Below are 14,482 nucleotides of genomic sequence, written 5' to 3'. Positions count from 1 at the left end.
CACACAAACAAAGAAGCAAACGTATGAATTGTGAGTTGTCTGGTAGACCAGTGGAGTCTTTACAGTTGCTTGTCTTGTTGAAGCCTGTCATGAGGCTAGCATGTTGATTATTAGAAAATGTCATTTTTTATCATCGTATTTCCATGCTGACATTTCTTAATTTGTACTAAATTCAAAGCAGCTAAGGATAACAGGAATGTCATTAGTTTGGGTGCTACTGGACAAACAAAATGTTGACCTGTTGATGCTGGATAGAAGGACAGGGGATCAAAGTTTATTGAAATTCATCCTTTGGGTGATCTTAATATTGGTACCAAATTCCATGGTAATCCATCAAATACTTGTCCAGCTATATCACTCTAAACCACAAATATCAACTTCATGGTGGCGAGAGAAAATAACAGATGACAGCCAGTATCAGTAGGATTCATCTTAAGGCAATCCAAGATCAAAATCAAGATCAAGCTCAAGATAAACTTTATTTGTCTCCACAGGCAAATTAGTTTTGGACTCTGTCCTGCAGTTCTGCAGCAGATTAACAAATAAACAGCACAGAGTGACTACGCAGCACATAAGAGCACACATGGCATAAAACATGTAGCACACATCATAAAACCATGAACCAGCAGTCGAGAAAACAAGCAGAGTTCAACACTATCAATAATGCTAGTGAGTAATTATTGAGGTGTTTCAGTCTAGACCAGAGTGGTGAACTGACTATTAAACTGGCATTGCAATAGAGCTGCACTGCTTATATGGCTAAAAACTAAAGATATTGGTATTATATAAGTATCTCTACATGGTGAGTCTCAGCTACATCAAATTGAGTATTTAGTAAATGGAAATGAAAGTCCCTAATGCTCAAGCTCTTACATGCAAAAGTGAAATATGACCATTTGACATATAATGGGCATATCTTAATGCAGTACTGCATGAGTGAAGATCAGTTGAATCTCTAATGAAAATTGATACATATTTCTCTTAGACAGGTATAGTTGTAATTGCATGTCCCCTCAGTCTCAAATATAAATAACTAGGGAACTTTGCTGCCTTCTCCTATGGCATCAGGAAATGATGTGACATTTCATTGGTAAAATCAATGATCTCTCTCTACTCTTCATATCATTCTCATATTGCTGCAGCCAGCAGGATTTACATTTTTCCATCTCAGATTGATTTGATATGATGTCCTGTCCAAAGTATTTTTTTTTTAGGAGCCCTTCACTCCATCATGCACAAACACACACACACACACACACACACACACACACACACACACACACACACACACACACACACACACACACACACACAAATGTACACACTCTTTCTCTCTCTGGAGGGGGTTTCTCAGATAACTCATTGATTTCCCATGTCCTTGTGCTGAACTTTTCAAAAGGTGACAGACAGCTTCTCTTGCTAGCTAGCAAGGCAATCACAACTATGCCATGGGGAAGTCTCTCACACACACTGCCACTCTCCCACACACACACAGCAAAGCTTCAAAGAGAAGGGAAAATGCATTTTAAGATGCAAAATACCAAACAGCCACACTGACAGTGCCACAAAATATTTCATTACCCAGACACACGAACAGATCAAATATCAAATGTGCTCTTTCCTCTCCTTCTGCCTATGTAACATGATGAGGTGGCTGTGCACAAACGCAGCTGAGAATATGTTTAAAGGAATCAAAACTTAAAAAAGAAAAAACTTAAGAAACTTGAGAAGTCTGTGTATCCTTTAATGTCTCTGCTAGTTTGTCTCTGCCTGTCAACATGCATCTGTGGCATGTTACAAACAGCCCGTATGCGTTTGAAGTGAGGACAGCATAGCTAATGTAAGCTGTCTGAAATAGTACACCTCTATGATGTACTTCTATTGCACACACCTTAAGTATCCATCAACCCCTTGTCATACTGTGAGCAGTCAATACACTGATAAGTTACATATGGTTTAGCATATTATTTCAAGTCATGTCTGCGTGTGTAAAGGTTATCCTTGTAGAAATAGTAAGGTACAGGTACACTGTACACATGTAGCATTGTATTTCACTCCATGTATAATGGATAGTTTAGTAGGCACTCTAATATGCCCGTATGGACATAAGGAGTCATGAGAAGTCGGAATGACTATATCTTAAGTCATATGACATTTGTCTATGTCAAAAATCTGATAACCAAGATTTCACATATCAAACTATGCATGCTTATTGTTAAGGGATTGCTTTTAAAGATCCCTTGAAATAATATCATTATTTCTTTAATGAGGAGTAAACTAATGGGCTGTTAGGTATGTCTCAAAAGGAACAGTTGTCATTACTGTAATGATTGGACTTCTTACAACCTGAAGAGCAGATCACCACTAAAGAGACATAATGGTTTTCCTGAAGGTTCAAGAGCCCATTTCATGAGATCTGCGAGGGTAACATTTTGGGCTGAGAACGTCATCACCAGCCTATTATGAATGAATGAGTGGCCTTTTTGGGACATGGAGAGAAGGACACACACACACACACACACACACACACACACACATGTGCTTCTTACATGCACATACACACAGCAGGAGGTACTATAACAAAATGCTCATGTAAGGAAGAGCTCATAAAGCACCTGAAAGGAGAGGCACTGAGTGGATGAAAACATGCAGCTCTGATCAAACCAGACAAAGGAGAGCTAATGGGTTTTGAGACAGGTTATGACAGAATTTGCTGGAACTAGCAAGAGATCCTCTTTCATGAACCAGAACTCAATTTTTCTTTGTTATATCATGTTTATCCATGCATATTTTGAAATATGCAACCGATTTTGGCCGGGTAAAAGTATAAATATTCACTGAATTAAAACACAGCACATTGTCTGGTACAGTACCTGAGTTGGGGACAATGAGGTGCCCTCCTTGGGAGCTGAATGAGCCCAGTGCAGTGCAGGACGGGTCCCTGGTGCGGAGCAACGTCTGGGTCTGTGTGCGACGGCCCATCGTGCTGTCACTGTTGTCTAGGAGACAGTGCGGTAGCTTGGGTGACAGTTTAGAGGAAAACTCCCCTCCCAGGTCATCCTGTGGCGTTACTAAGCCTGAGGAGTTGTACACCTTAATCTTCAGATTGGGAAGAGGGTCCAGCAGGGGAGAATTTGTCATGGGGATTTTGTCAGCAACATCATGGAGGGCATAGACGGGGCCGCGGTACATGGCGGCCGCTGAGGTCAGGTCAGGGGGTGCTGTTAGGAGATCAGCTGGAGGTGAAAAGAAAATGACATCAGTCAAGCAGAGTAAATGACTTAAAAGATCTATTGTGGTCATCATACACTCATTTCTCCAACTGTGGATGTGGAGAGCTTGTGAGAAACTAACTCGAAACCAAAATAACCTCAAGCAAATGAAGTGTTGGCAGCAATCAGCAAAGGCTGCTGTCTGGCTATACTCATTTGTTTTTCACTCATTAGGGAAGTCCACTTCACCACCAAGAAACATTACTCAGTCAGAGAAGTTAAAGGCGCAGCTGTGATTCATGAGTACCAGATGGCATCACTAATGCTCAGTTTACCCTGTAGGTACAAGGATGAATGTTCAATAGCTGGGCTGAGTGGGTGGAGCAAGGGCAGCAGTAGCTCTCTGTCCTCCAGCTCCTCCACTGCCTCCACCCCACTCACCAAGTTTCCAAATGATATAGATGTCAATGAAAGTCAGAAAAAGTTTTTCAAATAAGAGAAGATAAATGGTCAGAATAATGATTTATTGTCATTACCATCTTTTTTAGCAGTAGTACAGTAGTTGCTGTTATTATTCAGTCTATATAAAACATCACTTACTGTCTTTACACTGGCTCCCAGTCAGCTATAGAATAGATTTTAAAGTTCTGCTACTGGTCTACAAATCACTGAATGGTTTAGGTCCAGAATACATGAATGACATGTTAGTAGAATATAAACCCAGTAGAGCTCTGAGATCTACTGACTCAGGTCAGATAGTGGAGCCCAGAGTTCAGACTAAACATGGTGAAGCAGCATTTACACAACTGGAACAAACTACCAGCAGAACTGAAATCAGGTTAAAAACACTTCTCTTCTCCTGTGCTTATGATTGAACTCTTTATTTCAAAGCACTTTAAATGTTAATCTTTCATTTGCACTCTATGTCCTTTTAATGATTTTAAAGCTAATCATTATTTTATGCTGCAACCTTATATTTAATGCTCTATTATAGTATTTTATTTCTTCTTTTTTCAATTTTTTCTGTTAAATGTTTGTTTTATATAAAGCACATTGAGTTGCCACTGTGTATGAAATGCGCTATATAAATAAAACTGCCTTGCCTTGCCTTACTGTTCGGTATAGTAGTGTGGGTGTGGTAATAAGTTGCATTACTTTCATGTATTCAGAAATGTGTCTTCTTCACATCAAATGAGGTTTGATGTGTTTTACACCTCAACTCGAGTATTTTCAGTCAGAGCAGATCTGCACATACTCGACTGGTTTTGTCTATATCAGGTCCTGCAATCAGTAAACTTGTTCTGGCATCTACTGATTTGGATAGCTAGAGGCTAACATCCATAATAATATTTCGTATATGTATGAAGATAACTATATTAGTTGAGTTTAAACCTATGTAATCAAATGGAAATCTATTTCCTTTTCGAATTCTATTGGAGATAATTACACAGGGGTGGACATATTAATGGAAACAATATCACTATTCATTTTTTACAGAAATCAAATAAGATTAAGTTCTGACTTAAACTGTTATGGTTAAATTAAAACAGCTTTTAAAATATGGTTATCTTTTGCACATAATTATCTGTACTTTTAAATTGAATAAACTCTCCAATCAATGTTGCTTTTTCAAATATTTCTTAGTGGGTTCAGTGCTGGATTAGTAGATGATGGGTGTGAATCAGACATCGACAGTGACAGTGACAGAACGAGCACTCTTAGCAAATACTTTGGATCTAAATTGCAGCTGTACGTTTGCTGTCCTAACAATTATTTACAACATCTTTTTTTAATTTCCTGTCTGCCTCCATCTCTGTTATCGTCTCTTTTTCCATCTTCCCAAAACCCCAGAATGACCATTCACAACACTCTTACTCTGATCTGTCTGTTTCCCCGCTGTCTTTTTGTCCAGCTCGTTGCCACCTGTCCCTGCAGTCTAACTTTTAAGTCCTGTGTCACCAGGCCAGATATAATTACGGTCTAATATGTGACATACAGACTTGGCCTTATTATGCCTTAATTAATGTGCATACTTTGGCCTCTCTTCGCAACGTCAAGCATGTTAATAGTTTCATCATCCCACCCGCACGAACATGCTGCCTGTATTCCCCCCTTGCAAAGCTTGCTGCTCATCCACAGTCAAAAGGGCACATTTACATTCACATCATCACTAACACATGTGTTGCTATAACAGCTAAGTCAGACATATCTAACCAGGTTAATGCAATGGGTTGCTAATGCAATGGGTTGCTAATGCAATGCGTTGCTAATATAATGGGTTGCTAATGCAAGCGGTTACCAGTGCCTGACAATGCATGTGTGCCATCTAGGGCAGGGTATCTAACCTCAAGACTTTTTTTTGAAACTGAGTGAAATCTATGTGTAGCACTGACAATCGAACACTGACAATTACCCAAAGTTAGCATCAAATGTCTGCTCAGATTCAGTCTTGTCTTCAATGTTATATTCCTTGACTTGAATAATAATTTTGACAATTTTAGATGATAATATTTTGTCCAAGCTCTTTCAAGGCTTCTTGAATCGAGACAATATTTAACAACTTAAGTTTGTTTTAATCAAGTGTCTCAAGTATCGTCACTAATCTATGAACATTTCAAATGATACCCAGACCAAGTGCCATCTAATGTTCACTAGCTCACTAGCAACAGGGAGTCATGTATACATTTGAAAGCAAGATTTAACATGCATGCACACAGATGGATGCGCCCATACCAGGCGGGGAGTTCTGGTCCTCTGAAATGATGCCAACGCGGAAGTAACTTAAAACTGCATTCTATCAAAAGGCCACCAGGGGGCGACTGTTTTGGTGTCAAAAGGACTTCCGTGTCTATACAAGTCAATGGAGAATTTACCAACTTCTCACTTGATTTCTAACCTCAGTAAACGTTTTCAAAATGTGTTTATGGTCTCAATCGCTAGTTTAAAGCCTTCTTCAATGCAGTATGATGTTCATTTGGGACATTTTGGCCTCCCTGATTTTATATGTGACGATAAAGCAGGGTATGCATTAGGGCGTGGCTACGTGGTGATTGACAGGTTGATTGGTTCACAGGTCTTGCTCCACCTGATGCCCATATAAGTAGAATCCGTGTTTTTTTTTACCCAGCATGCACCGGAAATTTTCAAGATGGCGCTGCTCAAATCTGAAACTATTTGCTTCCGAGCAGCAGTCCACAAACCAATGGGTGACGTCACGGATGTTACGTCCATTTTATATACAGACTATGGCCTATACACATACACACAAAAACCCACACATATTTATCCCGTGACTCACCTTTGCGAGCAGTCTTGATGCTGACCGGCTGGAAGCCTCCATTAAGGGCAGAGGAATCAATGATGTCAGAGTCGAAGTCCCGGTGGTTCTTCCTGTAGATGAAGAGCGCCACGACGACAGAGATAACCAGGCACATGATCACCGCTATGACAATACCAACATACAGAGCTACATCATCTGTACTGGGGGCCACTGGAGGACACATGGGGGGGTGGGGGGGTGGAGAAGAGAGACAAAACAGAGAGAGATAAAAAAAATTGTCTTTTAAGATCTCATAAGTTCACATCAAAAGCATTAAGCTTTCTTTCTCAATATGCAGGAGTAGTGATGAAGCTATTATCAGCAGACTAATATCCTGGTTTAAAATTGAGCCGGATATTAATAACAACCTACTGGGAAATAAATGCATACATTATATCTCCTGTCTTTTTTCTTTTCTTTGTGGTTGATGCTGGGCCCGCTGTTGAAACTAGTCTGGTTGTTGATGAAATAACACGGGACTCTTTTATCGTCAAAAGTGAAAAAGGACACCACTAAAACATGATATCGATGCCTACAGTATGATGCCAAACATTGGCTCCTTTTCACCTGTCAGTTTTGCCATCTAACATCAACTTACTACAAACATATACTGGAGTCTTGACTTGAGTCATATGGCATAGTATGGATGAGAATGGCTGTATACTGCATCATAAAGATGAACAAGAAAATAAAGATACAGTAATGATGAAAAACTCTGTTTGTGCACGACAGCGCAATTAATAAGGAAGGCTGTTCCAATGCAACACAATGACACACTGTCCTAACAAGCGGGCTCAGAAGCTAGATCAAAAGTTCTGAAGACGGAGATATAGATGTTTTCATCTTCAAATTACCGTGCTGTGTTAGAGTTCAGAGTCTGTCTCTGTCTTTGTTCTTACACACTGCAGATACGATCTAGACATAGCTTGCATTTCTCAAAATTGTCTTTCATCTCTTTCTCCCCTCCCATCGTCTTTCTGTCCACTTTCCAGCTGGAGAAACCTCTGTGATTAGAAAGCCTGGCATAGATATAGTGGCTGTTTGAAACGCAGACTGCAGACAGGCACTCATTACACATCGGACCTTTTAATGGATGCCTACTGACGGTCTGAACTCTCTGTAAAGAATGTCCTTCACTGTCACCAAGTTGACAAATGGGGGGGGGGGAACTCTTCTTTAGAGGTGGAGAAATGTCAAAAGGCATGTGTGAGCCTGTGTGTCTGAGTGTGTGCATTGTTCCACATACTGTGTGAATGCATACAGTACAGGTCGGAGGGGTTCTACATAGTAATTAAAGAGGGAAACAAAGGTATTCTGATAATGTATTTTCATTGGTGAGATAATCTGAGTATGCAAATGGGACAGAATCTATACCAGTAGATGGCAGCATCAACCATAAATCCATGCAAAGCACATTCAGGGCATGCATGATAGCAAGTATTTGTGTAAATTAGCCTCATGTGTCTCAGGGATACAGATGGCACTCAATCTGTGTCTCTTGTGTTGTCTTGCACGACGGAGGATAAAGGAGTAGAAGAAGAAAAAAGCTAGAGCAGAGTGCTTTTGTGACAATTGAAAGGCATAAAGTTGTGTAATATTTATCACCAAGTTTTAAATACAGTACTAAAAAGTGCAGTTTATTTTTCTATCATTATGGCTGGATGTTCCATACAAATAGATTTTTTAAATCTAATTAAACAAATACACAATTGACTGGTCCATTTCATGCTCTCAGAGAATCTCTATTGAAATGAAATTGGGTATGACCTTCACATGGGAATTCCCTTTCGCTCACAGCACAAACATGGTGATTAGAAAAAGTGGATTTTTCTTCCCTTTAGATTAAGCTCCGCTGAATGGCCACAATTAAGGAGTTAGCACTGTAGGCATTTCTAAGACTTTATTCGCTCAGTCCCCAGGAAGAAGAGATGTGGCTAGATCCTCTCTATTCAGCCTTAACTGAGACATCACATTAAAGAGGAGTGTCAAGATATATCCTCATATACGTTAGGCTTCTAATCCTTCCTCTAGCTCAGACACGAACAGAAAACAGAACAGGAAGCCAGTGATGAAAGTCTGAAAATGTAATTTCACTGTGCTCCCTCTGCCAAGCTTCCCTGCAGTTATTTAACATATATCCTCAGTCGAACAATCTTCCACCCACGCTTTGATGATAAAGGCAGCAACCTGCTAAGTGTACGCATTGAAATGTATCACTTAGATTAATACATCCCTTTGAACACGAGCCATTGTCAGAAAGGGAAAAGTACAAGAAATGGAAATGAAAGGGATTATTGAACACTCCATTCTCTGTAAGGACGCAGAGATTTAGAGTCGGGGTGATATATACAGACAGAGAAAAATATTGAGAGATATGCACTAAGAGAGAGAAACAGTGGGTTAACTTCTCTGCCAGACTTGGAGTCTGAGCTGACAGCGAACCAAACTGTCAGGCTGAAGTTCACAAGGAGCAACAGGGTAAAGGCCAGTGTCAGCTATGAGTTAGAGAACAGTAACATGGCTGTAAACAGGCAAGCAGCTAGCAGAGACACATTATGAAAGAGGACAGAGCAGAAATCAAAAAAAGCAGATGCCCTGAGGTGGCTATCTGGAAGTAAAAAACAGAATAGCAGTTATGAAACATAGATGTGCACGAAAGAACAATGAAACATACTGGATGTATTTTAATTCTCTTACAGGCATTTTTTGGCAATTTTGGAAACATTTCTGGTTGCAAAAATGTAATGTTTTCTAAGTGAGTGATTGCATATTCCTTATGCATAACCTGCCAATGAAGTCCTTCAAACAAGATTAAAGATACAGACGGGCATGAGAATGAGTGCAGAGATAAAGTAAAAGGGGAATAAAAGATTTTAAAAAAACAAAACAATAACTCACATGGATTTCCCACATCAATCGTGTCCTTTGCATCAGATGACTTCTGATATAAGGAACCTTGAAGAGAGGGATGGATTGTGGATGTGAGGGAGAGTCAGGGAGGTAAGGGAGAGGGACAGGGAGGGTGGAAGATGATGGGAGAGGGATGATGGAAATCAAATTTAAGCCAACAGAAAAACAAACTCAACAAATGAGACAGCAACAAACTCATGAGTAGGAGTGATGATGCAGGGAAGTTATCTTTCTTGATTTGGCCCCTTCTCTTCAGATGTGTGCATAGAGTATAGAGATGGATGAGAAGAGTGGGGGCAATGTGGAGGTTCTGTGAGGGAGTGGCATGATCCATCAACTGAGCTTAGTGCCTCAGCAACAGCAGGACTCATACTGGCAGGTGAGGGGAATGGAGAGACTGATAAAGTGTTGGCTCCAACACAGTCAATAGAACCAACAGCCTTGCATCCGTCACTTGCAGGTGGATGGAGAGTGTAGTGCACTCAATAAAAGTAATGATTATGTTAGGAAATTATAAAAAAAGGAAGAAGGTTGAAGGACAGAGATTTGGAGAAAAAACTTCAAAAGAGTTTTGGCTCACACTGGGGTTTTGACTTTGTTGTGGTCAGTTCATGTGTTAAAATTAGTATCTTCTTAAGTTAGAATGACATGGTGAGCAGCCAGGGAACATGCACTAGTGCACATAATATTCAGTCTCCCTGGGACATCCATAAACAACTATACAAACAATGTAGTCCTTATTGGAGAGGGAGAGAGCCACTGGCAGACAAGTGGACCGACAGGAAAATCAATGGCTTGATAGATGGGGCTGTAGTGTACATGTAATCAGGCAACGGGGAGGCTGGGCAGGAGCAGGGGGAGGTGACTGTCAGGGTCAGTCTAACTGATGGCCCATTTGAACCCATCCTGTAGAGTTTCTATTCATCCTGACTGAGTCCACAGTAAAAGCATGCTTCAGTGGGTGGGCTCCAAAGGAAACCTCAGAGCCCCAGACAGACAAAGATTATTCTTTGCTGACAACAGCTAAGGAGAAAGGGGGGGACCCATTGTACAGGAAATCGTTGTCTGTGTTTTAGCTATTACAGATTTCCAACCTCAGAAAAATATAGCTGTCTGGCAAAACTAATGTCATCACTTAAAATGCTTAGGCTAAATTTGAGCTTCTACTACTTCTTATATATATATATATATATATATATATATATATATATATATATATATATATATATATATATACTGTACATTGTTCTCAAGGCTTTGGTGCTTGATAGTAATAAAGCATTTGCCCTTGGTGGAATGGTGGAGAATGCGCTCCCCTTTCTCTAGATCAATATGTCAAGAAAATGTCATGTCTGAGAGCAGGGTTACCAAAGGCTTGGAAAACAACATCAACATTAAGGAAGACAGACCACAGAGGGAGCGCAAAACATAGATTTTAGACAGCCTAGACTCAGTGAACTGTGAAAACTATACTCTTGTGTTAGAGTTTAGAAGTTCTATCTGAACAGGCAAAGTGCATCCTCTCTAGTTCAATCTGTAGGTGCTTAACCGTGTTAAATCCAAGCCCGAAAACTCCCCAGACAGGATAAATGTGATAAACAAGCTTCAAAGTAAATTAGAACAAAACTCTTTCCTTTTTGTCTCAGGCCAGGTGTGTTTTTACAGTGCACAGTGATGGAGACTGAGTATTGCAAGTTCTATTTCCATCTCTGGTTGGATCAAATTCCTTTGCCAGATTTCTATGATGGACTGCAATTGAAGTGATTTAAATAAATTCAAACAACAGAAAATAAGATCAAGCTGCAACGGTATCCACAGACACGTGTTTGATCAGATCCCAGCCCGACACTGCAGGGAGCAAGTCAGCGGTCCAAGGTGAGTTCAGATTGCACACAACCTCCAATCCCAATCATATTTGCCATGATGTGAGCTTTTAGATAATGGGCCGATCTCCTACTGTAAATGCTTGTGGAAATGGTCATTAGCGTTGACATAAGTGGCTTCACCCTCTTAGCTTCCAAAAAAATCAATCCCTGAAATGATCCTAAATCTATATCATTATGGCTTTATATTCTCTGTAAAACTGACCATCAATCTACTAAGAACTAATGCTTCTGGGACAGGCTGAGTCACAGAGGGAGTGCAGCAAAGGCGGGGAAGTGGTGGGGTTAACGTATGTTGTGCTGGAGAGGGAAATAAAAAAAAAGATGAATAAGACAAATAAGAATAGGTCTTCTCGTAGATTGCTCCCTGATGTTTCATTACACTGCAAAAATACTGTATGACCTCGACTGTAAAATCAGCTAATGCATTCCTCTGATGCAAACGTTAGATGAAATCATCACTGAACACTGAAGTCATAGTTTCTTGTCAGTGCCCAGTGCATATGGACTTGCAGATCCATCAGCCAGCTGCATGTAAAGATGCATATTGACTGCCAATGTGATGTCACCTGCAACCTATAAAACATCATGTCGACGCCACACTGCAGGTAGCAGTTTACAACCCCATGGTGCAGCAAAAGCTCAGATCAGCTGTACAAACTGATGGCCAGCTGTATCAAATTCAAGGCATCCAGAAACCGTTCCTCTGTTATATTATTAGTGTCACAATCACCATCTGTAGTAGGTTATACACACGATGGAGGCATCTGTGACAGTGTGTGGGTCTAACACCTTCAAAGATGTTTACTAGGGAGGAATTTTATTAAAACTGACACAGAGTTAAACTGGTTACTGTGCAGTCTTTGCAGCTCTCTGTTTCTCATCTCTTTCTCTTAGTATTATTGGAACAGAAAAGAAGGCAACGTCTTAGTAGATGAAGTTCAGGGTATTAGATACTTTGCCCTGTAAATTCTTAAAACTGTAGTAAACACACACACACACCCACAAACACAAACATCAGGGCAACTGCAGCATGATTCCAATCTGAGAATGTATTAAAAGGGAAAGGAAGCAGGATTGTTGGCTTTTTTTTTTTGCTGCTAGAAGAAAGAGAAGCAGAAAATAATTTGCTGCCTGTGGAAAAATATCTGGGTGCACCACAAACTGGTTTTGGACCTTTTTTTGTTAGCAACAAAGCAGGAAAACCAATAGAAAAATTGTGATTTATGAGAAGAAAATGCTGGTGCGTCCTGGAGCTGCTTGTGTACTTTGAAATCATTGTAAGAAAAAATAATCATGTACAATACTTGCTCACTTTCCAGCGCATGTAATTGCCAGCTAAGGTAAAAAAGCAAGTCTATACTTGTGCCACTTTGTGGCCTTGTGTTTCCTCATTGGACCTGAGGAATCCAGAGTTTTTTTTAATTAAGGTAGTAATCAGAGCACCCTGCGAGTTGTGACCCCCCCTCCCCCCCCCCCATGTAATTACAATATAATCACTTATTATTATTTTAAATATAACTCCCAAATGCTTAGCCTGTGACAAGGATAATTACTTTGAGTGCTTCCCCATGTGGCAAAATCCTGTTTTTAAACATATACATATATTTTCAGCACAGCTGACACAGGAAAAGATGTGCAGTTTTTTTTTTTTTTTTTGTTGTTGTTGTTGTCGTCACTTTTGTCCAACAGCTTTGGTGTGTTATGCATGGGCAAATACAGAGAAACACATCTTCTGCAGGAGACAGAAAGGCATTTTAGCAAGTCTTATTGTTGATGTATGAATGAAGTGAAAAAGAATGAGTGAGAGACAGTTATGTGTTATGTGAGGTGAGAGTGTTTTGTGGGGATGTGAACACAGCATGGTGATGAAAGAGCAGATTGAAACTCATGGTCAAAGGGTGAAGAAATGTCTTTTGTTGGCGGGTCAGAGAGAGTAGCAGAGGATTAGCCGGGTACTCACTCTGCATGCACAGCCCATCGGTGCAGTTCTTGGACTGCAGCACCATGCCCTCACAGTCCTTTCCCCCGTTTTTAGCTGCTGGAGCGTTGCATTCTCTCCTCCTCCAGTGGGTGCACTCTGTCCCACAGGTGGACCACTTACTCCACTCTGTCCACAGGCCATCCACTACCACACAACAGACAGGACAGATGAGGGTCGAGTGAACGATATGGCAAATGAGAAAATGAAGACAAATGGGTGCATGAGTGGGTGAGTAGATACGTGATTGAGACAGCGAAGGATATGTGGGAGAGAGACAAACAAGTAAGGGGTGGAGGTACAAACAGTGTGAAATATGCAAACTCAAAGTTGCATCATATTTTATGCATTTTGTTTTGTGCACCTAAACCCTTTCCGCCCACTAATAAGTGGGCGTATTGTTTTTTTATACCATACCTGGGCAGAGAGGATTGCACGCCAGCTTCTGGATGCCTTGCCCTTCACAGATGGCGCCGCCGTTGAGTGGTGCTGGGTTGGTACAGCTGCGTGTGCGTTTTTGGTAACCACGGCCACAGCGGCTGTTACACACCGACCACTCTGTCCATGTTGACCATCCACCATTTACTGGAACACATGGTAATACAACAGGTTAAAATCATCAGCATAAAATATAAATGTAACATTTTTTTCAAGGCAGGAAGAGCACAGAGAGACACAGAATATAACCATTAGATAAGGATTTGATTAAATGTGTCTTCAGTGTGACCTATCTGCACATCATTAACTTGTATTGACATCTCTTCACAATTATCTGCCTATTATAAAATGCCCATTACTGAATGTGTCTACATTGTCGAGTTTCTGTTTTTTGACCCTGAAATCTCAGGTCATTACTTTGCCATGCAGCCAGACAGTAAATTCTGGTCAGATTGCTGCATTTTCCATTCACTGATTCCTCCTAATGCCTCTCTTCCTGCTCTCATCCATCTCTGTCAGCGACTAAATCCAGTGCAGAGTGACACCAGGGCTTGTGGCTGAGAACAAGTCTGTGGCATTTGAGATGGTAGAACCGGGCCCCTTGGAGCCTCCGACTTTCAAATGTGACGTGCTTATGAGTGAAGCCCAAAATATTGGACTCTAGGGGAAGACTGCCAAAGCCCCACATTTCTTTACTGTCTGCTTTCTTTCCTACGAGGATTATGGCTCCATCTTCTTT

The 14,482-nt window shown here is 40.6% G+C and overlaps 1 protein-coding gene across 1 annotated transcript in view; it reads right to left on the bottom strand.

The window, feature by feature from the left end:
- Positions 1–14,482, bottom strand: part of unc5cb (unc-5 netrin receptor Cb) — a 123,080-nt gene that overhangs the window by 6,842 nt on the left and 101,756 nt on the right. The window contains exons 6-10 of the mRNA XM_062434780.1: positions 13,723–13,890; positions 13,288–13,452; positions 9,430–9,486; positions 6,511–6,702; positions 2,874–3,236 (exon numbers count right to left, since the gene is read on the bottom strand). Coding sequence (XP_062290764.1) covers positions 2,874–3,236; positions 6,511–6,702; positions 9,430–9,486; positions 13,288–13,452; positions 13,723–13,890 — 945 coding nt within the window. The remainder of the gene's footprint in view (positions 1–2,873; positions 3,237–6,510; positions 6,703–9,429; positions 9,487–13,287; positions 13,453–13,722; positions 13,891–14,482) is intronic.

The sequence above is a fragment of the Scomber scombrus genome, chromosome 15, assembly GCF_963691925.1.
Source record: "Scomber scombrus chromosome 15, fScoSco1.1, whole genome shotgun sequence".
NCBI lineage: Eukaryota > Metazoa > Chordata > Actinopteri > Scombriformes > Scombridae > Scomber > Scomber scombrus.
The sequence above is the reverse complement of the archived record's forward strand: the minus strand, read 5'-3'. Positions and strand labels throughout refer to the sequence as shown.